The 23,161-nt window shown below is 45.4% G+C and overlaps 1 protein-coding gene across 2 annotated transcripts in view; it reads left to right on the top strand.

Annotated features, from left to right (window-relative positions):
* The window catches only part of MAP2K4 (mitogen-activated protein kinase kinase 4), a 61,343-nt gene that overhangs the window by 13,833 nt on the left and 24,349 nt on the right, over positions 1-23,161 (top strand). The window contains exons 2-4 of one of the 2 annotated variants that reach the window (XM_021538712.3): positions 6,527-6,629; positions 15,673-15,768; positions 21,209-21,383. In XM_021538712.3, coding sequence (XP_021394387.3) covers positions 6,527-6,629; positions 15,673-15,768; positions 21,209-21,383 — 374 coding nt within the window. The remainder of the gene's footprint in view (positions 1-6,526; positions 6,630-15,672; positions 15,769-21,208; positions 21,384-23,161) is intronic. The other variant, XM_021538713.3, reaches the window with a different exon arrangement.

The raw sequence follows: 23,161 nt of genomic DNA, 5'->3' as shown, positions 1-23,161 counted from the left end.
AATTTCTCTACTTTAACTTTCTGCAGTGTTTGCTTGCATTAGGAATGGCTGTTTTAAGGCCTTTATTTAAAATATTATTTGTTTCCTTAGATGGGTTCTCTCTTCACTGACAGGATGCAAGGTGTTTGTCTAGAGTTGCATCAGGTGATGTTCCAAAGCCAGTGTGATGTGTTCATTGCTGCAGAAGTGTCTTGCTGCAGATCCCTTGGCTGTTGGTTTGCAGTCAGAGCTGTTGTGTCCATCTGTGCAGCTCTTCCTTCAGGAAGAAGTTTCATTGTTGTCACACTTCAGTATTATCTTCACTAGCAAGAAAGTGAAGGTTTCTGCCACATGAGTAAATATCCACAACGCTGCTGAGAGCAGCCAGCAGCTGGAGGCAGCTCTGTCAAGCTGCCAAGCTGCTGAAGGCAGCAGCCCTGTGCCCAAATCCCTGGGTGACTCCAGCCTTCAGTGGGGCTGTGCAGGGGGTTTGGTACCTGCTGCCTTCACTCACAGCACACAGCAGCTCATTCCTGGCATTCTGTGTGTTTTGTCACTTCAGTGACAGTGTTGGGCAAGAGTGCCATCACCGTGTGTCTTTCTGAAGAGGGTTTGGTGCTGTTAAAACTGAAAATTCTGTTGGAAACATCAGTCATTAGACAATGCCTGACATGTCTCAGCAGTGGGAATCAGGGGTTCCTTCCTGAGCTTGTCCTGTTACAGGGTATTGCTAAATTGTACTGAATGTTTCACAAGACGGTACAAAGCTGGAATTTTTATGAGTGCACAAGATTTTTCTTTTTTTTTTTTGGTAAGAAAAACATCAGCCCAAAAAGCTGGTGTTCACAGAGCTGTGATGTGATGTTTAACAAAGCCCCTGAGTGTTCATTCAGTTATTTTGGTGTTGAGAAATAACTGGCGTATGGCATGAGGAAAGGTTTGAACAAAGTATTGAAAGTGAACCAAAGTTCATTTAAGTAAGCTTTTTTAGGTTTTTTACTTTTTTTTTTTTTAATTCCTTGTTATGTGAATTTTCCTTTATTTTTCCCTCTTCAGTTCCTTGGAAAGCAGAGTAATTCAAGTGCTGGGAGGAGAGCTGTGACATGGCAGCAGCACCCCTGGCCACGGAGGAGTTGTGCTGGGCAAACCCTGGTGCTGGGTTGTGCACATCCCTTGTGGCACTGAGGATCTGGTCCACCCAGCTTTGTTGTGTGCTCATGGGGAGATCTGTGCTGCTGCTGCTCTGCACAGAGTGGTGGAAATTCAGCAAACTCAGGTTGTGGCTCAAATGCAAGTGTCAGGGCAGCTTCTGTGTGACGGGGAGAGAGCAGGTGGTGGCAGAGCACCAGGCATAGGTGACAGGTTTGTGTCTCTTCTGCCAGCCTGCACATAGCTGAGCTGCTGGGTTGGATTTGTGTTGTTGAATTTGGCTTTGAGTCTGAGGGCTTCAGTCAAGAGCTGGGTTGAGTTGGGTGGGCTCTTGCCAGCCTGGCATGATGATTTATAATTGTCGCTGTGCTGTTCCATATTGAAAAAGTACTGGGCATGGCCCTTTGCATAATTTATTGTTGTTGTTCGCCAGGAGAGGTTCCAGGTGCTGTACAATAAATTTCCCAGGGCACTGTCACCCTTTGTTCCTGACAGCTGCTCCATGACAAGCTCAGCTCTGCAGGGTTATGCCGTGGCTGCCTTGGGCACAGGTTGCAGGAATATTTTGGGTGAAGCAAAGTGCTGCTGTGAGAGCAGACACAGACTCCTGGTCTGGCAGCACCTCCTGTGTGGACAGCTGAGCCCTCCAGCTTCTCTCCAGCAGTGTTTCACCAGGCTTGGCACTGGACTGTGTTGGGTTTGCCATGTGTTAAATGCTGTTTTCCAGCTAGAAATTGCCTGAATCCCAGTTTGGGCTGGAAGCTGCTGTTCCATCCTAGTGCTGCACACTCCTCTGGGCAGGGAGCTTTAACCCTATTTATACAAATGCTGTTTCCAAGCAGGGTAGCATCAGGGATAATATTAAAGGTTACCAGTGGGTTTTGGAGAGTCTAGAGACTTCATTCTCAGGTTTTGCTTCTGGGAGTTTCCAGTCTGAGGGAACTAATCTTAATCCAATTGCAATTTCTTGCCCTCTAAGCTTAACCTACTTTAGCAGGCATTGTGGTGGAGGTATTTATAGATGCTGGAAGTGCTGTGGGATGTAGCCCTTATCCATTGTCAGTCACAGAGCTGGGTCTCTGCTGCTGCAGCTGTGAGCCACCTCCCAGCCCCAAATCATGCAGATGTCTCACTAAAATATTGTCTAGTAGATTGTTTTGCCATGGAGTGTGTTCATGAAGGTAGTGGCCAGTAATCCTTCCAGAGTCCTGGCTGCTCTAGCCTTGGGTGTTTGTACTCCCTAGTTGGAAGCACACTTGTGGCTGTGGGTGAATTATGGCTAAATCCTTTTTCTAATGAGGTGACTCCAAAAAATGACCATACTTAGCTTACTCCTGCAGTGCAAGATCATAATTGCAGATTTGAATTCTCACTCTCAGATTATATGAAGCTGAAGGTTTCATTGAAGGGCTAAAAATGTCAGGAACAGACAGATGCACTGAAAATATTTGTACCCTTTAAAGTAAATTTCCATAATTGCAGCTCTTAAAAGTAATAAATCAAACTTCTTTCATCCAGACTTCTCAAATAGATCTGCATGGTATGCTGAAGTTCTTCAGGTTTTGTTTCAAAGTTTGACTGGTTTTTTCTTGAAAAATAATTTATCTTGAGTGTGAGACTGGAAACCTACTTTAGTCTCAAATTAGTTGTGCTGGTGCTGGAGTAGATCCATGAGCAAGACTGGCAAGGTGGTAGGTTGGAAGGGTCTGTGGGCAGGCAGAGCTGTGCTAACAGCAGCAGGAATAACCAGCTGGAAATCCTGGGAGCTTTCAGGATGTCAGCAACTGTGGGGCTGCAGCTCTGAAGGCAGGTAAATGTTCCTTGCTGTCTCTACATCAAAGCAGGCATTTTGTTAGCAGACAAGATACAGCAGTTTGGCTTTTTAAAGTTGTTGGAAGAGTGGAGATCTGTGTTGTTTTTGTTTTTGTTCTTTTTTTTTCATGTCTCACCTTAGAGTTTGCACTAGCTTTGCTTGGAATTACCTTGGAAGAAATCAGAGCTGATAGTTTTCTATTAAGAAAATTACCTTGGGCATTGAGCTCTGTTTCCAAATGTAGGTAAATAATCCATTTTCCCTCATTTCCTCTGTCTTTTTGTTGATGTGTTTTAATATTACAAGGGAGAGGTAGAAAGATTGCACAGTTCATTACAGATCCATTGACTTTCCTTCCTGCTGTTTGCTGTCACAGTTTGTGTTTCTGTGCTTGTATCTTTTTTTCCTGGTTACAGCAAAGAGAGAGAGTGCAGATTTGATTCCTGGTGTATCATCACTCCACAATCAGAGAGTGACTTCAGCATCTAACCAAAAAGAATATTTACCTGTGCACTGTGACTCACTTGAACACTGTGACCTGTGCTCACTTGACCTTGCTCAATCAAGAGGTTGATCCTGCCGAGTTGAACAGAGCAGAAAACATTTTTGCAGGGATCAGTTTTTACCCTTACAGGATAGAAACCTTGGGAAATTCCATTAAATTACTGCTGTTTTGAAAATCTTCCTGCTTAAAAAGGGAGCATTTTGTTCTGTGCAATCTGAACATGGGAAGCAGTGCTCTTGAGGTGTGACATGCAGGAATGGTGGTGAGGAAATTCTAGGAAGAAGTTGGAATTGCTTTCTCCAACAGGAGGTGACTCAGAGGCTTGAAGAAATGACCAAGGGTATCCTGGACCAGCCACAGTGTGTCCAGGAAGAGCAGGAGAGTGACAGTCCCTCTGTGCTGGGCACTGCTCAGGCACCTTGAATCCCTCATGGCAAAACAAAATTTGGGGGGCTGAGGCATGCCCAGGGAAGGGAATGGAGCTGGGGAAGGATCTGGAGCTCCAGAAGTGGCTGAGGGAGCTGGGAAGGGGCTGAGCCTGGAGCAAAGGAGGCTCAGGGGGCCCTTGTGGCTCTGCACAGCTCCTGGCAGGAGGGGACAGCTGGGGTGGGTCGGGCTCTGCTCCAGGGAACAGGGACAGGAGGAGAGGTAATGGCCTCAGGTGTACCAGGAGATATTAGGATATTAGGAGTAATTTTGGAGGGGGCTGCCCAGGGATGTGGTGGAGTCCCATCCCTGGAAGTGTAAAAATGTGTGGATGTGGTGCTTGAGGCCATGGCTTGATGAAGAACAAGGTGGTGGTGCTGGAATGATGGTTGGACTCGTTGATCTTAGAGCTTTTTCCAACTGGAATGATTTTGTGATTCCGTAAATCACAGATGTCCTAGGTGAAGTAAAAATAGTAGTACACAATCTAACTCTGGAGGAATACTTTTGGCCTGTGTGTGACCTGCTGGACAGCTGTTTCTTGTTTTGTGAAGGCTGGTTGGCCGTGGTGGTGGTGGTGAAGGGGCCTCAGAGTGATGAGAACTTAACTGCAGAGCCAAGTGCTTGGATTAAATCTGGTGACGGATAGCAGCACATAAATAATTCTGCCCTTGGCCTAGCACCCATTCACCAGTGCAGCAAGGAGCAAGGGCTGCTGTGAGCCCAGATTTTTCTGGGGCTGTTGTGCATGTTGTGCAGGTGCTTTTCCCAGTGTCTGTTTTGGCTGTTATCTATGGAATGCCAAGGGCTGTGCATTTGGGGACACAGGGGCATCACTCCTGGACCTCACTTCCATGCACAGGCCTGGTGGTAGAATGATGGCATCCTTTCAAAAATTGTTTTGAGGACACCGTCACCACTACCTCTTTAAATCTGGGATGACTTGCAATGAAGATTTCTATCCTTATGGGTAGATTAACTTAATTACAACCAGAAAGCTATTTTTGGCTGTCTTTTTTTCTTCTTGGAGAGCAGCCTAACATAGGATACAATCCTCTTTAGATTCCCTGAAAGCATAAAGTATTTACCACTCTTCTCAGCTGAAGTCCAGGCCATCCTGGTTTCAAATATGGTCTGGACTTGGTATAACCATTAACATGCAGCTGAGCAAACCCAGTGTTAAGGATTACCTGAATTTGTGAAAAAGTTACCTATTTCAGAGTTAATTTTGATCATTCTCTCTCCCAGAATCTTAACTGTAAAAGTTCTCAGAGAACTAGATGTTATAATGGTCGATGATTAGAATTATGTGTTAAGTTAGCAGAACCTTTAAAAGACAATTTATATAGGGTGAATATTTCTGCAGCACATTTTGGGGCAGTTTGGTCACACAACCTTGGTGGTGGTGGGCATTAGTGAATTCCAGAGGCACTATAACCCCCACCCCTCTTTGTTGTAGTGAGGCAGGGTGGTCTGTAATGAACTTGGGTGTAGCAAAATCACAGCTAAACTCCCGCCTCCAGTTAGAATGATGTGTCTGCAAGAAATAGAAAGTCTTTTTCAGGATGAAACTCAAGGTTTGGAGTCCACAGCTGAAGCTGTGGAAGGCTGCTGGGGAGCACAGTTTGCTTTGGCTCTCCTCAGCCTTTGCTCCATCTGAGTCTGTTGTTTCACTTACAGTACATTTCCATGTGATCTGTGCTGCATGGAAATTCCTGGCGTTTCTCAGGATGTTCGTTTTTCCCGGTCACATTCCTTGTTCATCAGCTGGGCAGAAACAAACCATCCTGTTTGCTTCCCAGGGGCAGCCTAAGCTTCTGTATTTGTTGGATTTGTAGAAAATCCAGCTTCAGATGGTGGATTGACATAATTGAAGCTACCCTTAGAAACCTACTGAGATTGAAATCAATAGATCAATATTTAAGTGAGTTACAAAGTGTCCCTGAGTAAAAACAGGAAGAAACTTGGTGTATAAAGTTCACAAATAGTAAGAATAGGAGCAGTCTGTGGGTAGATTTTCTGATGAAGGTTTGTAGTTAATTGTGTCAATTTTTGTCTTGGACTACATCAAGTCCCATGTTCTCCTGAGCTGTATAAACATTGCTGTGAGAAAGGGAAAATCTTCCAACACAACGGAACTGCCCTGGACATAGGTTGGGGTTACAGGCGTGTGAACAAAGCAGACTCAGAGGATAATAGAAGAAATCCCTGAACCCCAACAGCCATCCTGTGCTGGGAGTTCATATAAAAAGCATCCCAAGGTGCCTTTTCCCTCTTCAGAGCCATGCCCCGGGCTGTGTGTGGCAGGTCAGACCTCTGTGTCCCGTGGGTGTGCATGGAGGATGCTCAGCCCTGGGGCCGGAGGTGGTGCTTGCTGGAGCCCTGGCAGGTGATCCAGGTGCTCCAGCTGTCACAGGAGGTGCTGTGGGTGCCTTGCTTTGGATGCAGCCTTGGAATGAGCTGGGGAAGACCCTGGTATGAGAGCTGACTCTGTGTCACCGTCCCCATGTCCTAACATAAGCTGTGATTTGCTAATGTTGTAAAATGTAAAATCTTTTTTCTTACAAGATGTCATTTTATTTTTCTGTTTATTTCCAGATGCTCTCAATATTTTGTGCTGACAAAAAGTTCACTTTATGTTCATTGTCTCCCAGGTAAACGCAAAGCGCTGAAGTTAAATTTTGCAAATCCACCTTTCAAGTCCACAGCAAGATTTACTCTAAATACTTCTGGAGTTCCTTTCCAAAATCCACACATGTGAGTATAAAGCCAACGGCAGAACTAGTGGAACAACTTTGAAATTAATTAGCCAATACCCAATGTTAGTTAAATGCAATTTGATTAGTCCAGTTATTTGTCAGTTGTTTAAATCTCTCAGTTTTGAGTCACTGTAAAATATTCTTTTCCCAGAATTAAAAAAAAGGTTAAATTGGGATCTTCTTGGTTTACACTGGAGCTAATGCCTTCCAGAATTGATTTAATTCAGTATTGTAGCTAATAATGCTAGATACACCTATAATTAATATCTAGAATGATTCACTGTTGTTTTTCTATATTTTTTTATTCAACTTATTACTTTTTGTTAAAATTTCTTGTTTCTGTATTACTTGTGAAAGTCATAAATGTGATAGAATTGTTTTCAGCACTAAAAAAGAAAAAAGTTGAGGATTATTATTTTAGCAGCAGGGGTTTGTTAGGGGAGTTATGCAGAGATTAGGTCTCAGTGAATTTTCTAGCCAGTTTAGCCCCAGGATATCCCTGTCCAAAGTCAGAGAGCAAGTGTGGCACAGAGCTGTTCCTGACTCTGGTAAATACCAGGGTACACCTGCACCAAAAAGATCAGCTTTGTATCCTCAGATCCACCAATCTAGCTGGACGGTGCTGCTCTGCAGCCAGTCCCTGTGGCAGATGCAGCAAGCATGCAAAAGATGTCCCACATTTTTCTTCTCGAAGGTCTCAGGAGTTTTGTCAGTGTCAAATGTCAGAAACTGCACCTGCAGCCTCTGTGCTGCCTGGGCTCTCTGGAGTGTCCCTGTCACAGGCTGCTCCTGCTTGGCTCTGCATGTCACAGCCTCTCTCCTGGAGCTCAGTGCTTCCTGCTTCCCCAGCTGGGCTCTGGTCCTGGCAGCTTTGGGGATTTTCAAACAAACTTTTATCAAGTTAGGAACGTGTTTCTGATGAGTTATTGATGGTAATTGCAATATAGAGAAATTTTAAAGAGTACTTTAGATTATTCTTAGTGTCTTGAGTGACCTGTCCAGCAAGTCCTCCTCTTTCCTTCTCTCTCCTCTCTGAAATAGAGTATTTTTATTGGTTGCAGGGTTCACATTTAGACACTCACTTTTTCTGTCTCACCACACCATCAGTCTCTTGTTAAGATTTTCTGCAAAGCCCCTTCTGGGGCTCTTACATTTCTCTGACCTTGTTAGTCTGTTAAATAAAGGATTTAGTCTCAGCTAGTGAGTCCCCACCATCAGTCATCTATAGGGCTTTGGTTTTTCTGTGCTTATCTGTGCAGATTTCTGTCTTCTGGAAGTCACAGTGGCTCCTGTCTAGCACAGAAGAGCTTTTGTTGTTAGTCTGTGACATCTTAAGTTTCATGTTTGTGCAAGTGATTGTCAATGCTGTCCAAGACAGGTGCTGCTCTTTCTCTGTGGGAGCTGCAGTTGTTGGCAGGGTTGGATCCTGGGCTGCTTGATGGTGTTACTAGGTCTGAAGGCTTGCAGATGTTCTGGGTTGGATGTGATAGCTGCTCACGTGCCAGAATTCATGGTGATGTGTCTGTGCTAAAGCTTTCTTGGGAGGCAGCAAGCTGTAATGGCCTTTCTGTTTGGAAGAGATGGATGCTGTTAGCTTGGTTGCTTTCTCTGTGGTGAGGCTGGCTGAGCTTGGGTGCAGCAAGTTGTCCTTGTGTCCTTTGTGTCTGTAGCTGTTCCTCAAAAGGAGTGCTGACATCTTCTCTTTGCACGTTTCTGTCAGGTGTTTGTCTGGCAGCTGATGTATCTCCGTCTCCTGCCTTCTTCCCTGAGATGCTGGAATGACTTTTTCCTCAGTAGGCTAGAAAGCTTTCCTAGACTTTGGATTTGAGCTGGATATTTCAGACCTCCTCGCCCAGACGAGTTCCTGATCCAGAGTGTGTTTCTGTTCACCAAGCCACTTCTCAGCCTGGTGGAGCTGAACAGCCTGGGTGTCCTCCCAAAATGAGCACTGGCTCCACACTGCTGGGGATCATCCTGGACAGGCTCTGTCAGTTCAGATGGGTGGATCTGAAGATACAGAGGGGTTAATTTCTCACATGAAATTTGGGGTTCTGTGGTTTGGATCCACCAATCCAGGGGTGTCCAGTTGCTTCTGCCTGAGATGGTGTGTTGAGCAGCAGAAAGCGAGGCAGGGCTTTGGAAGCAAGGTCCAATTCTGTGATTGCATGTGATGGAGGAGCTGTGTCTTACTGGGTTCAGCTGGAACTGCTGCCACCAAATCTTCTCGAGAAGTGCAAAGAGGTTTTCATCTAGGCATGATATGTTTCCTGCCTGTGTAGGGCATCCAGCAGTTGTAAACATAATTTTACATGTACAGAATAGATAGAATAGAGCCTCAATTACAGACAGTAGTTGGGGAATATAATTCATACTTGAAAGGATGTAGTCTAAAGAAGAGGTAAGAATTTTACTGGTGGAAGGATGGAGTATAGAGAAGAGATAAGAGTTTTACGGGTGGCTGTGGTCAGTCAGTGAGGCTGTGTGATTACCATGCTGTGCAGGCTGGCGAGCAGTTGAGGCTGTGGAGACTTGCCAGGTTAGCCCACAGCTCCTGTGTGTTCAGGCTGACTTTGTCACTTAGAGCAGATTAACAGCTGCTAACTTTGTTTTCCCTGCGGCAGACATTGCAAAGGCTGGAGGACACAGACCATGGTTAGGGTGAGCTCTTCAGATTCCAACCCATTATACCAACTGGAAAGCATCGCACCTTTTACCTCATCTGTCCTGTGTCCAAGTAGGATTTAGGTCACAAACAAAATTAGATTACTCTTATCTATGTGGAAGCTTTACAGAGCTGCTTGCAGCTGGTTGCCTTTGCTAAAAGGAAATTCAGCTCACACTAACAGGAGTGATGTGTGAGGTGTGACTGTGGCTGTGCATGGCAGGATTTCTGGCTGGGCTGTGCTGCCCATTGCTCTTGAAAAAAGATGGAAACCATTTGGTTGTAGATGGGATTTTTGGTTGTCTGGAAAGCTTTGTATTCTTGTGCAGTGATACCTGGATGTTGAGGATTTAGATTGACCTGCTAGGAAATGGGCAAGCACAGAGAATGCTGTTTGGCACATGGTTGACAGCATGCTGCTTCTTGAGTGTTCTGTCTGGGGAGTCTCTTGACTCTTGAGTTACCATCTCTTGAGAACCTGATTACCAGAGCATTGCAGGTTCACCTGAAATGACAAATGACAAAATGAACTAATCTCTCTTACTGTACAAATTTCATGTTTGAAGTGTCTGGTGTCCAGTTGAACTCCACAGCCCCCCTATAGCTTGTGAGTGGCTTCCTGGATTTATTGGGACTTAAGCTCTCCAGAGCTGCCCTGCGTGGAGCTTCTTGTGACACCTGGGAGAGTCACACACTTTGCAGAGAGCTGCCCCAAGAGTGTGTTGGATGTTCCACTGGATTCCTCAAAAACCAGTGGAGGTCCAGTTGCACATCAGACTGTGCTGCTTACTTTTTTTTTTCTGTATAGTTCAGGGACTGTTATTCCTGGAAAGGTTTTTTTCTGGCTGTTCCAAAGCCTCTCTGAGGTGTCTGTTGCTCTTTTAATCTCCTCTTAGGCTTTCCCATACCCTTCTGGCATGTGGGGTCAGGCTCTGTAGCTGCACAGCTTGCAGCTGATGGAACTTTTTAGGAAGTAACCTGAGACAATTCCCATCATTAAAACAAAACAAAAACAAAAACCTAAACCCCAAAGGGGAATATCCTAAACTGGCATGCTCCCTACTACTGGTGTGAATTTTCCTGTAAATACTTCTCTCTTCCTCATTTCTGGAATTATCACTTCACATCTTTATTATTACTGATTTCTGTTACCTTTCTGCTGTGTGTACCTTCCTGTGGCAGGGAGTGCTGCCTGGAAGCCTTGGAGGCAGAATTCAGAGTCAAAGGTACCAAGAATTTGAATTTTTTTTCTGTACCTGATTCTGTCTTGTTTCCTGAAAGTTGCAGAATGTGGATGTAATCACTTGTATTTTCAAGTCAGCTCAAGTAAAATGCAGCCTCCAAGGCCTCAGCAGAGACATCTCAGTGTCTGAGGGAGCCTGTGGTAACCAGGCTTTCACTTCTCATACAAACATCACTGTCGGTTCAGTGCTGGAACAGTGTTTCTTCTGTCATTTTTTCAGGATCATTTTTTGCAAGTTTATGTATTTTGCCTTGTATTTAACCTTCCTTCCAAGATTTTACAAATTCATTTGGCCAGTTATCTCTGCATGACAGAGTTTATGTGGTCTGTAACACACTTGAGTATCTCTGGCTTTTAGTAGGTCACTGCTTCAGAGAAGGTTCTGCCAGAGTCAATGTGAGGTTGTCACTGAATGTGCTGCTTTAAGATCTGTTTTATTCTTTATTTTTCAACTTTCTAAGTTTTTGGTATTTCTTAAGCATAGATCCTGTCTGCAAAGGAGCATTTTGCTGTCAGCAGCTTCCAAATTACACTTTTCTAGCAGCTTCCACATGCCTTGGAGCTTCACTGTCCTCTTCTTTCTGTGAGGGTTTAATATCCCAGCACTCTGCTTCTGACCTTAGACCTTCTGTGTCTGGAATTAAAATTTGGACCTTGTGTATCTCCATTCAGCTAACCCACATGAATTTTTAAGGGTGCTGAGCACCTGCATTCCTGTCACACTGCAGGGACCTGGGCTCCTCAGAACTTCTGGAAACTGGTGAGCCACCCTTGGGTGGCTAAATCAAATCCAACCTGATGTTATGTAATGTGACCTGACTCCCATGGGTTCCATGTGCTTCAAGGATGCTGAGTGATTGAGCTGTGCAATTATAAATTGTTGCACAAATCTCTGCATTCCCCATCCTGTGGATGGGAAGCTGGGCCATGCTGTCTTTTGGAAGAGGGGGAGGCTAGGCCAGAAGCTTGTGACAGAGAGTTCAGCAGGGATCTCTGGTCTGTGAGGCACAGGTAGCTCTATGTTAGCTGTCCCATCTGGGCATGGTTGGGAGCTGCTGTCCTGGTTCTTGTGCACACAGCCATGCTCAGAGCTAATCATCTGGGGCCAGAATTTGGACCTTGCAGCCTCAACCCTCTGGTTGTGATGCGTAACAGGACCTGCACCCAGGGCTGGGGGTTGGCCTGTCTCCTCCTTGGTAGGAAGAGCAGTGATGGGTGCGAGGATGGTGATGCTGGCAAGTCACCTTCCAGAGACCTGGCCTGTCCTGCCCAGACAGGGACAGCAGATAGGTCCTGGAGTGGCAGGGGAGCCTTGGTGCCAGAGGTGTTGGGTTATCCAAGGTGGGAGAGCCTGGAGGCTTCTGTGCCTGTTCTGTGAGCCCTCATGGCAGCACAGCCATCCTTGGCCACCAAGCTGGGACACAGATGTCTCACATGCCAAGGTATGAACGTCCTGCAGTTCCTAATTCTAGGTGAGATGGCTGATGCTTGGGCTGCTTCCTCAGGGCTCTTCTCCATGGTATGTTGGGCAGAAGAAGGTGGGATGGGGTAGTGGCAGAGCTGTGTTACCTGTAAAGGTATTTTAAGCGTTGTCCTCACTTTTCCAGGGACATTAAGGTGGTGTATGGGGTAAGTCACTCAAGAGTAGTGGTTTTGAGTTGACTACCAGATGTCTTCCTACTGGGTTGAGTGGTGTGGAGGGGGGTGAAGTATTCTGGGTCAGTGGAAATGAGAAAGGTAGAACAGTGAGCTGGAAATGTTCATTTTCAAACTGAACTTGACTTCATTGAACATGAAATCTGCATCAGTGTCGCCTGCTGGGACATGGAGTGTCTGAGCAGAAGAGCAAAGCTGGGGATGTTTCCCTTGGGTAGGAGTTTACTGTAGACTTTCCTTCTCATGCCTGGCTTTTGGTGAGCTCTGTCCTCCCAAAACAATGAGGGGGTGTCCTCCCCTTCACCCTGGTGGCTTGTTTCAAAGCAGGGGAAGTAGGTCGAGGCGTTTCAGGGTTGGTATCAGCTCTCCCCTTCATACTGCTGTGTTACCAGAAGCAAAATTTTCTCCCCTTCTTCCCTTCCCTTTATTTCGAGGTGCTGCATCCACCCCCCAGGACAGCTGCATACATGCTGGCTTCCTATGCAGAGCGTGCTGGTGTTTGGAGAGGAAAAAGGGATGAAGCAGAATGTCATGTGTAACATCTCTGAATACACGTGTATAAATATATTTGTGTGTGCATGCAGGTTTGGTCTCCAGCCATTCTCTGGATAAGTATCTTGTTTCATAATTATTTACAAGTAGCAAAGTAGAACATGGTTTCTGCTTTGGGCTGAGCTTGGTGCCTGTGTGTCCCTGCTGTGTTGAGCAGCTGGTGGAGCTGGGCTCTGGCCCCGAGGGGCTGTCAGTGTCACTGTTAATCTGAGAGGGTCAGGCATGGACCACCACAGTTCATATCTGATTGGACTCCAACCCTTTGACTCCAGATGAAAAACTGAGTTCCTGCAGGAAACCCCTATAAACCAGCTCTCGGAATCAACTCTGCTCATTGCTGCTTTGTGTACTTGGGATCCCACTTTCATCAGAGCACGATGGGCACAGCCTTTATCTCTTCAGACTTCAGTCACCACCTCATAGTAAAATGTCTTTTGTTTTCCCCTGGCTATGGAAAAGTGAGTCAACTGTTCTGCTTTCTGGGCTCAAACTGAAGGAATCGGTCATTGCTTTTATCTTCTGTACACATTGAGGAATGGAGAATAAAGAGAGAAGAGTCTTCAGATTCAAAGACTGCATTGACCTCACGGGTCTTGGTCGACAACTTCTGTCCTCATTCTTTGCACAAATGAGTGACTTCCAGGATGTGCCATGGAGGTTGTTGGGTCTGAACAGACAGAATGCACCCAGCAAAATCAGCTGTTGGACAGAGTGGTCATGGAAAGCAGCTTGTGGTGGACAGGATGGATGTGATGGAGATGGAGATTGGCATGTGGGACTGAACTGGTTTTGCTGTTCTGCTTGTTTGGGGAGCAGGCTCATGAAAGGGACTTAAATTACCTGGGTTTGCTGTGTATTGTGTCTGTGAAAACTACAGACATCTTCGATGTCAGGTGGATGTTCTTGCCTCATACCACAAACACCTTTCCATTTTGGGAAACTTCAGTTAAAACAGAGCAAATCATAAAATCATAGCATAAACTGAGTTGGAAAGGACTCACAAGGATCATTGAGTCTTTTGATCCTGTACCCTGCAAAAATCCTGCCCTCTGGGAGTGTTGTCCAGATGTTCCTTGAGCTCTGGCAGCCCTGGGGCTGTGATCCGTTCCCTGGCACGTTCAGTGCCCCACCACCCTCTGGGAGAAGAACTTTTTCCTAACATCCAACCTAAATCTAAACGGCCAAGCCAGTCTCCGGTGGATTATGACAACGCTGAACAGACATCTTTGTTGAGCCTGTTTTAATTCCTTCCTTCCTAAGATGAGCTTGGAATAAATCCAGGTGAGCAAATGATCCTTCATGCCTGGCATAAGTGGTGCTTTTGCAGAGACAAGTGTGGATCAGTTGAAAATAATTGTTTCTGATACCTCTTGCTCCAGCAGTGTGAAGGTGGTTGTCCTCTCTGAGGGGTACAGGGCTTGCGTTCTTTGCTCTCTGATATTCTAGGTGGGTATTTCACACCAGTAAAAAGGAGAACGGTGGTTGTCTAGGAACATTGGTTTAGTCAGCATCCTTGCAGAGCTTACAGCAAACCAGCTCTTGGCTCTGAAGGCTCAGTGAGAGCACCATGTCCCAGCAGCCATCACAGAGGAGCCCAGCATGGAAAATCTCACCACACTACTGGAGCCTAGGAATCTTCACCTGGTCTGCGCAAATCTTTTGTTTTAGAGAAGGGACATTTTAAAAAGAATTCAAATTTGGTCTACTTGGTCTTGCTACGAGCTCTTTTAGTCACCACACTGAATTAGCTGCATCTCTGAATAAGCAGTCTCTGTCTTGCAGTCAGGCGCTTTCTGTGTCTCCCATCTGTCCTTGTCTGCCACAGAAAGAAATACATGACCAGGTGCATTATTGGCAGTGAATTTCAGGTTATTTCAGGCTGTGATGCTGCCCAAAGTTTGTGAGATACTGTTTGGTTGTATTTTTTTTTTTTTAATTCCAAAAGAGAAGTTGAACTTTTCCACACTTGGGATGTAATTTTTTTGTCCTACAGCAGTTTAAATTAGAAAATCACTTCTTTAGAATATTTGAAACTAAACCTTTCTTATAGTTGAATTAGCAGTGGTCTTTATCTGCACCTCTCAGGTGGTTCCTACAAGGAGCTGAGCAGAGCCCCTGGTTCCTTTGCTGGCCACGTGTCCGTGGCTGCAGTGGTCAGTGGTGCAAGGATCCAGGGCTTGTTCTCCACACAAAGCTTAGCAGAAGCCCATCTCAGCCAAGCTCCTCCAACTGCTCTGAGATAAGAGGTCCTCGTGTTGAGAAAGATTTCTAGAGCTGGACATCTCGAGGGACTCTGAGATCCAGGATACAAATTTGTTCCTAGAGAAGTCTCAGTGCAGAGTAGTGATTAATTAACTCTTGTCAGTTGTAGGGCTCTGGAGGGAATAAGTAAGCATGTAGTTGTTCAATTCCTTCAGACTTATTTGGGAAAGGGTATCAGATGAATGGCAAGACCACCAGTCCTAGATTGGTGGATTCAGGATGGAAGCTTGATTTTTAATTTTTTTAAGGGAAAAGAAGTTGTTAGTAAGATCTGCCTTAGCACAAGAAAAGCAGAGCAGGGATGGTCAATGTGCCTCGAGGGAAGTAGCATGTCACTAACATACAGGTATTTGGCTAATAAGTTAATAATGCATGTTTCTAATTGTAGTAATAATACAGTTGGAAATAATAATTTTATTGCTGTAAGAAAACAAATTGCTTATGACTTAATCTGTTAAAATGAGCTCAAATCATCGGGTTCCACTTTGCCCCCAAGGAGGGGAGGTAGTTTAGGTGGAAATTGGAAGAAAAAGACCTGGCTGTGATTTGTACTGCTGAGTGCTCAGTGAGCAGTATGACTAGCTGAGTATTGTGTTGTATGTTATTGTCTCATGTGATAACAGCACCATGTTTTCCTGTCATTTCCACAACTTTTCCTGGCTGAAGTGACACACAAGCAACCCTGGGTAGTAATCACATTGTCCCGTTCAGTTTCAAAAGGAGAGAAGCGGACCTCATCCAGAAACTTTCCAGCAGGCTACAGTAAGCTTTCCTGTCTGTTAGCCATTGTCAAATCTTCTCCATCCTGCAAAAATGGCATCTCTTAAAGTAATGAAATTGTCTCAGAAATAGTGTCATTTCATCGGGTGATTGCTGTGTAATAATGATTTTGCAAACTATTTCTGGTCTGTATTGAAGCTATTTGTTGATTCGTATGGCTGTGCTCGTGTCTGTTTGCTGTTCTCTCTCAGGGAGCCCAGGAGAGGAAATAAAAAGAATCAGCATTCTCAGAAGAGTTGCTTAAATTAATTAGCTCAGAGTTTTCCAGTGTTATCCTGAAGTTCTTGAATCCAGTTTAAGCTCAGAAATCCCAACAATGGTGGGTTCATTGAATGTGCTGCAGTCTGGTTCATGGCTGAGTCAAAATGAGTTTGAGGTCTTCACCACTGTGGGTGGAGAGGTTTCCTTCATGTAAGGGCAGGGTTAATCAAAATCCATTGTAACTCAGTATTTTACCAGGGGAGCTTAATACAAAATACTGACATTTTAAAAGCCTCAGCCAAGCCCCATTGAAGCCAGGGAGACTCTGAGCACATGCTGGGCTGAGTTCTGGAAGGGCTGTGCCATCTTCCATTTTTTTGTTTCTATCTTAACCTTTTGGAGGAGCATAAAAAACCAGAGTAGTGCTAGGGAGAATTTCAGCCTTTTGGTCAGAAGGAAAGGGAGCAAATGTGCTTTGCTTTAATCTGGGTAGGTGCAAAACAATTTCCTTCCTTTGCCACATTTTCTGTATCTCTTCTTCGTGTCTAGGAATCTGTTCCTGAATATAATGAAGCCTCAGGATAGCTTACATGGATCAGAGCAAACCCAGATTAGCTTTGCCCCTCTTGCAAAGATGCTGTTTGTTTATGAAAAGCAATAATTTTTTTTCTTTTGAGAATCCAAAGATTTTGTGACAGCACCAGCATTTCCACCCCTCTAGGGAAAAAAAGGGAACATGTCTTCTGGAGACCTTTTCTAGTGAAATTCAAGCTAGAGTTGATATGGTTTTAGCATTGGCCTACAGGGTCTGAAAAAGGTTTTAGAAATGACACAGACTTTGAGGTAGAAGAAACAAAGCTCTCTAAAATCTCTCCAGGCTGTCTGAGGGTCTTGGTAGGAAGGTTTCAGCCACAGTCCTGAACTCTGTTTGTACTCTGAAGTTTCACAGTGTTGTTTGAACCCTGCAGTTTGCCTGGAAGCTTTTTTGTTAGGATTTACATTTTAGCTTTGGCTGATGGACCACAAATCAGTTTTTATAATGTCAGCCTTTTTATCAAGATTGTGGAAAAGAAGAATATATTCTCATTAACCCTAGAGAAAACAGGAGCTTTAGTGAGAGACTGCTGAGCTGAATCCAGCACCAGGCAGGCTTGGGAAGCACAGCTGGTTCGCTTGGATCTTTTTGCTTCTGCAGATTTTATTCATGTCAGCTGTGCCATCGAATATGTCAGCTTTTGGGCTCCTTTGAGTCCTGCAGAGCTCTCAGCAAAGTGACACAGAGGAGATAGGCAGCTACCTACATCTTTGTAGCCTTGCTTCATGTCTGTTGACTTTCAATTTTGCTTAAAAAAAAAAAACCACCACCTTTTCTCTGCTTCTTTCAACAGTCCTCCTTTTCCATGCCAAGGAAATGCTTGTTTTTAAAAGCTGTGGCTTCCCTGCAGCTGGTTGTTAACAGCAGCCCTCGGGAAACTTCCACAGCCTGTCTGGGAGCTTCCCAAGGTGTCTGCGGGTCTGCACAGGAGATTTTTGGGGTCCTGTGGCCGTCACAGATGTTCCCAGGTGTGTCCAGCTGTGCAGCTTGTGGCGAGCAGCCCCGCGGCCGTGCCCGCCCGGCGGTGCCTGGCGCCAGCGCCCGCCCGCCTCCTGCCAGGCTGGACACAGCTCTGACAAAGGACAACTGTTTGGAGGAGTTGTTGTCTTGCTTGGTGCTCCTAATCCCTGGAATAACTGCTGTGACAAGCATAGCAACCATCTGCAGCGAGGCTGGCACATTGGTGCCTTTCAAGTGCAAGGATTGCAGCCACCTCCTCAGCCCCTTTTTTCTTGGCTTTTCAAAAAATTTCAAAAGATGGGGACCTGGAAGCTCAAGGCTTGGGTGAGTTGTCAGGAGCTGTAGTCGTTCCAAGGTGACTTTTGGAAACGCCACTTTTAACTGTTTGAAGAGTATTTAGGCCACTCCAGCTATTTATATTATTTTTTAAAATTCTGTATGAAGCCCCACGAGTCCATTTTACACATTCTGGGCACTTGGAGACTGTATTTCCAATTTTGCCCAACATTCCCAGCCTCAGAGAAGGTTGGATTGCACAGTTTAAAAACAAAATGGTAGGAGAAGGCACATATCTGCTGACTTTTGTGCAATCTCTGATGTGCACTAGCCCCAGGGACTGGGCACTAACTACTTTTTACCTTCACTAGACCCTGAGCTGTGTGGTTGTCCTGCTATTTTCTGCAGCAGGCTGCTGTAGTATCCAGAGCATTAGGATTTAGTGCAGGGTTTTTTGCATTTAGAGGCATGTCCACCCTATGGATTTATGTCTTCATACATCTGCAGCAGCACAAACATACAGATAGATGTCCTACAGTGGCAATTTAGTTCTTATTTCCTCAGATTTACATGAAAAAAATCCCAATTTAGATGAATGCAGAGAGTCTGTGTTCTTGATTTGCATTTTTTGGCGTGGTAATCCTTTGGGATTTTGATTTACACTGCAATATCTTATAAGTAGTTTTTTGACATTAAAAGCAATTGTTGTGTTCCAGTTATGACTCTTGGTGTGGGCCATGCTGCTTAAAGGAAAACTGCCCTGCTTGCATATGGCAAATCAGCTAAAGGAGCAAAACCTCTATTCAAGTATCTGTCACTCTGTCAGACTGGTAATTTGGTTATTTGGCCATTTCCCTGGGTATTTGAGAAGAGCTAAGCAGGAGCCGTGGTTGCGAGACAGGGCAGATGGCATCATAAATTCGTAATGGAAATGAAGCCAGGCTCCAGGAGGGGAGGGTTTGGGGCTGGGTGGGTATGATCTGGCTGGATGCAAAGCCCTGGGGAGCAGCAGAGCCCTCGGTCAGCCCTGGGGAGGAGGGGATGCTCCCCAGCTCCCACCTTGGTCTGGCAGCTCGAGGCACCATCCTGCAGCTGCAGAACAATGGCCCAGATCTGCTTTCACACCACAGCTGGGGACACACAGGCTGCTTGTGTGACAGGGAAATCATGAATTCCAATTCACTTTCTCTTCTGATGTAGGGTCAGAAAAGCAAAGTTTCCTACTCTGAAAAACACAGGGAAGAGTGAAGAAGGGTTTAATTGCTTATTTGAATAAATTGCCTCAATGTTTAAATTTTTAACTCCATGAGAACTTTGATAGGAAATGTTGTTTTCAAACAAGAGCTGAAAAGGGAGCTCAGTCAGTAAAAACTCAATATTTCACCTCTCTGCTGCTTTTCCTCTGCTTTTTTGAAGAGGATTTAGCTCTCAAAGATTGTTCTCCTTTGTGCCCACCAGCTGGCAGGAGGTGAGGCAGGAAATGCCCATTTATCTGTGCTTCCTTGGCATGGTGCTTCTCACCACCCTTCCTCCCTCAAAACAAGAACTATTTTTATGGCACTGACAAAACAGGGTGGTGGAGCTGTTAGACAGAAACCAGCTGAGGACCTCCCAACAGAATCTGTCAGACACTTGGAACATGTGGAGGTCATGTTTCTTTTCTTTTTTATTTTCCCCCATTTCTTTTTTCCTCTGTTCTTTTCTTTTTTGTAATTTTGCTGCTTTTTTTTCATGCCTTGCTTTTTAGTAAGCAATTTCCCAGGAGAGCCCCACTGAACGCAGGGTTTGTTTTGCACAGGAGCTCTGAGATGCCATCCATCCCACCTGTGCTGTGTTCTAGCACTATCAGGGTTTCCCAAATCATTTCTAAGTGCAGTGTAGGGGCACTGTAGGGAACAGCAGATGGAAATCTTGGGCTGGGCAGGTCAGAGAGCAGGAAACACCACGGCAGACACAGCCCAGCAGTGGGGAGAGGAGCTGCTCCCAAATCAAACAGGTCGAGGCTTCAGGACATGCAGCTGCTAACCCAAAGGGCAGCAGAGGAAACCATTTGAACTGTAGCTGCTCCAGTCAATTGGCCTTTTGCCCTCTCAAAACTGGGATCCCAATAAAACCCTGTGGTGGCTGGGTCCCAGCTGGGTGGTGTTTGCAGCTGCTGGTGACCAATATGGGATTTATCAGCGTGGAATCAGCCGTGACCTGTTTATTCCTCGGCTGATAAACTCGATGAGCTCCGTGTGTTTGGTGAAATCCTCCATGTGTGTTCTGCTCCTTGGGCCAGACCCTGGTCAGGCAAATGGGGGCTGGATCAAATATCCACCGAGTTTGATAGATCTCTCCTGTGACAGGGGGGTCACAAGTACTCATGTGCTTTAAAATCCGTGTGAGATCAGTGTGCCCTGCAGTGGGGACTGTCTGCATTGCTCTTAATGCATCTTGAAGGTGGAAAATGTGGGCTTTTGGCTTACTTTATGACTCAAGAAGTGTGAATCAGCTAATTAACTAATGAAAAACTGAAATTTTGCATGGCATTTTAAGATGAAAAGTGTTGCAAATACTTGTGCATTTCCTAATGCTAATTCAGTGGTAGCATTGCTGCATGTGAATGAGCCATTGGGGGCACCTTTGAACTCTTCTGTTCACAAATTTTGGACATTCATCTGCTCCTTAGCTGGGCAAATCCTGGTGGCTTTGGTAGGGACAGGGTTTGCTTGAGAAAGTTAATTTAGGTGCTTGGTGATGACACACCTGAACAGGCAGATTTTGTTTTCATCTGTCATAAAGAACTTGTCTTGGTTTTTATAAATTATTGGCTCTTTATTTTATTTTGGATAAATTAAATTATTATCTAAATGTGTGGGGTTTGGGGGTTATTTTCTTTTTTAATTGGAGTTTTCCAATGAGGGCAAGTCTCAGTGGTTCACCCAGAAGAGCTTTGCCTGTACTGACAGAATCCCAGCTGGAAGGGAGGCAGGTGCTGGGATGTGATGGTGTAGAGCAGCAGGAGCTTGGGGGAGATGGGGCTGGGAGTGTTCTTCAGGCTCTTGGTGCTGCATGTTACCAGATCCTGCTCACACCCTGATGTATTTTGTGCAAAGTAGAAAGAACTGTGTAAATGAGTGCTTCGAGTGACTCTATGAGACATATTGAATTTTATGCTGCAGCTGGAGAAATTGATCCTTAATTAAAGCTGTGGGCAAGTGTATGTCATTTTTGATTTAACATTTTCCCTCACCCCTCCACCCCCACCCCAACCAAAATCCTTTGTGGAGTCAGATTGTTGCTGTAGCTTTGTGAACCCCTCTCTTCTAATGTTTAATCAAGTGCTGAAAAGAGACATTTAAAGACTATTTAAAATGTGGAAAAATTGCTTCCCAATATTTTTGACAGAGAGAGACTGAGAACACACAGCATTGAATCATCAGGAAAATTGAAGATTTCCCCTGAGCAACATTGGGATTTTACAGCAGAGGACTTGAAAGACCTTGGAGAAATTGGACGAGGCGCTTATGGTTCTGTCAACAAAATGGTCCACAAACCAAGTGGGCAAATTATGGCAGTTAAAGTAGGTGATGCCCATCCTTACATTTGTACTGTAGTCCGTTGGGATGCAGTGTGATGGAGAATTAAGGTTCTTCCATCTAGCACCCATCTACTGCTCTGTTCTATTTATTTCTGGTGTAAAGGCTGCTGTTTGCTGAAAATACAGTGTATAATGGGCATGTTTTCAGGTGATTTGTGAAGTTCTCATAATTGCTGTGCCCTTTTCAAAATGTCTATCAGGAGCCTGCTGTTCTGAGGGGATCACACGTCTCTGGAGACTGATGATGGGGCACGGGCCTTTCACCTCTGGGTCACTGGTTCAGGTACAGCCTAGGCTGGTGGTAGGCACATCTCATAGCTTCTTGGTGTCTTTGGTGAAATAAGGTAATGGCTTAAAATTAGCTGTTTATATCAGCATGTGCCGTGGTGTGGCCTCTCCAGGAGGAGCTGGAATGGAGTGGATGTCCTCTAGGGAATGTTGTGCTCTTGCTGATGTATGATGGAGTGTCTGCTTTGTGCTCACCGTGTCAGACTGTCCTGGAGGTGGAAGGTGTAGCAGGTTTCTTGACTGTCCATTTTCTACTTCATGCTACCCCAGAACTCGCCTTAGAATCAGGAACAGCCTCCTCTGCCTGCTGGGCAATAATTGCCTGTCTTGCCACAGCAGTGCTGCTCACTGAGCATCTTTGAGGAGCTGCTTGTCCATGGAGGTGGGCAGCAGCTGTTCTCTGTCTCTCTGGTCCTTTCCTTTGCTCACTGCAGGTTGCTAATGACATCTATCTTTAACTCTGTCGATGATATTAACTGTAAATGCTCTTATGGCTCCCAGGAGAAAGCAGAAGTGAGCTGTGTAGGAGCTGTGTTACTGTCTTTTCCAACTCTCTGTCTTCTTTGGAATATTCCCTGATCCAATCTGGAAACATTTGCCCCTGCTGGTCTCATATGCCAAGCAGACATATCTCAGCCCCAGCTCCAGCTGCTCTGAATGTAATTCCTGCCTGTCTCTAGTGTGTCAGGTTCCTGGAGTAACCCTCATCCTTTGATCTTCTCCAGTAAATACTGACTTCCTCACAGTGGTGGGATCACTCGTTAGGTCTCTTTGAGTGGTTTTGGTCACCATGCAGTGCTGTTTCAAGCTGGGGTTGAATCCCTGAAAGTCTCCAGTGGAGCTAGAGGTCACCTGTAGCTAAAGGCTGGTTTTTTAGAGTTGCCTTTGGTAGAACTCTTTGGTGTGTTTTGCAGGTGACAGGTTGAGAAACGTTGGTGTAGTGAAATGATTCCTGGACACCTCCATCTTCTCAGACTCAGGGTGTGTGACCTGGGTAGCTGTAGTTTTGCTGAGGGTGTGAAGGGGCACACCCCCAGAGCGGAGTGGCTGTTTCCCTGAGCTCTGCTGTGGCTACAGCTGTGCAGAGAAGGACTTTGTTGGATTGCCTCGTGTCATGGAGAAGGTGTGTCTGCTGGCACAGGGCTTCTCTTGTCCCACACTGTTTGCACAAGGGCTTTTCAGCACCCTAGGTGAGTCTTGTCGCTGTTGAGGGCCCGTGGTGCAGGTACAGCCATAGGGGAGGCAGAAGGCACCAGTTCTGTGTGCTTGAAACACGTGGCTGGAGATGCACAGTGCAGCATGTTGAGCTGGCTCTCTCAGGGGATGAGATGGCTTCTGGGCTTGGGGGCTCACTTTTAAACAAATAAATCCAATTTGTTTACAGTGACTAAACTGTAAAATGTTAAAGTTGTGGGCTGGGCTGGTGCCATCTTCTTTTCTCTGACCCTATTTCTTTTGGGTGGACATGGCTG

Source organism: Lonchura striata, chromosome 19 (assembly GCF_046129695.1).
Source record: "Lonchura striata isolate bLonStr1 chromosome 19, bLonStr1.mat, whole genome shotgun sequence".
Taxonomy (NCBI): domain Eukaryota; kingdom Metazoa; phylum Chordata; class Aves; order Passeriformes; family Estrildidae; genus Lonchura; species Lonchura striata.
This window is presented reverse-complemented; position numbering and strand designations above follow the sequence as displayed.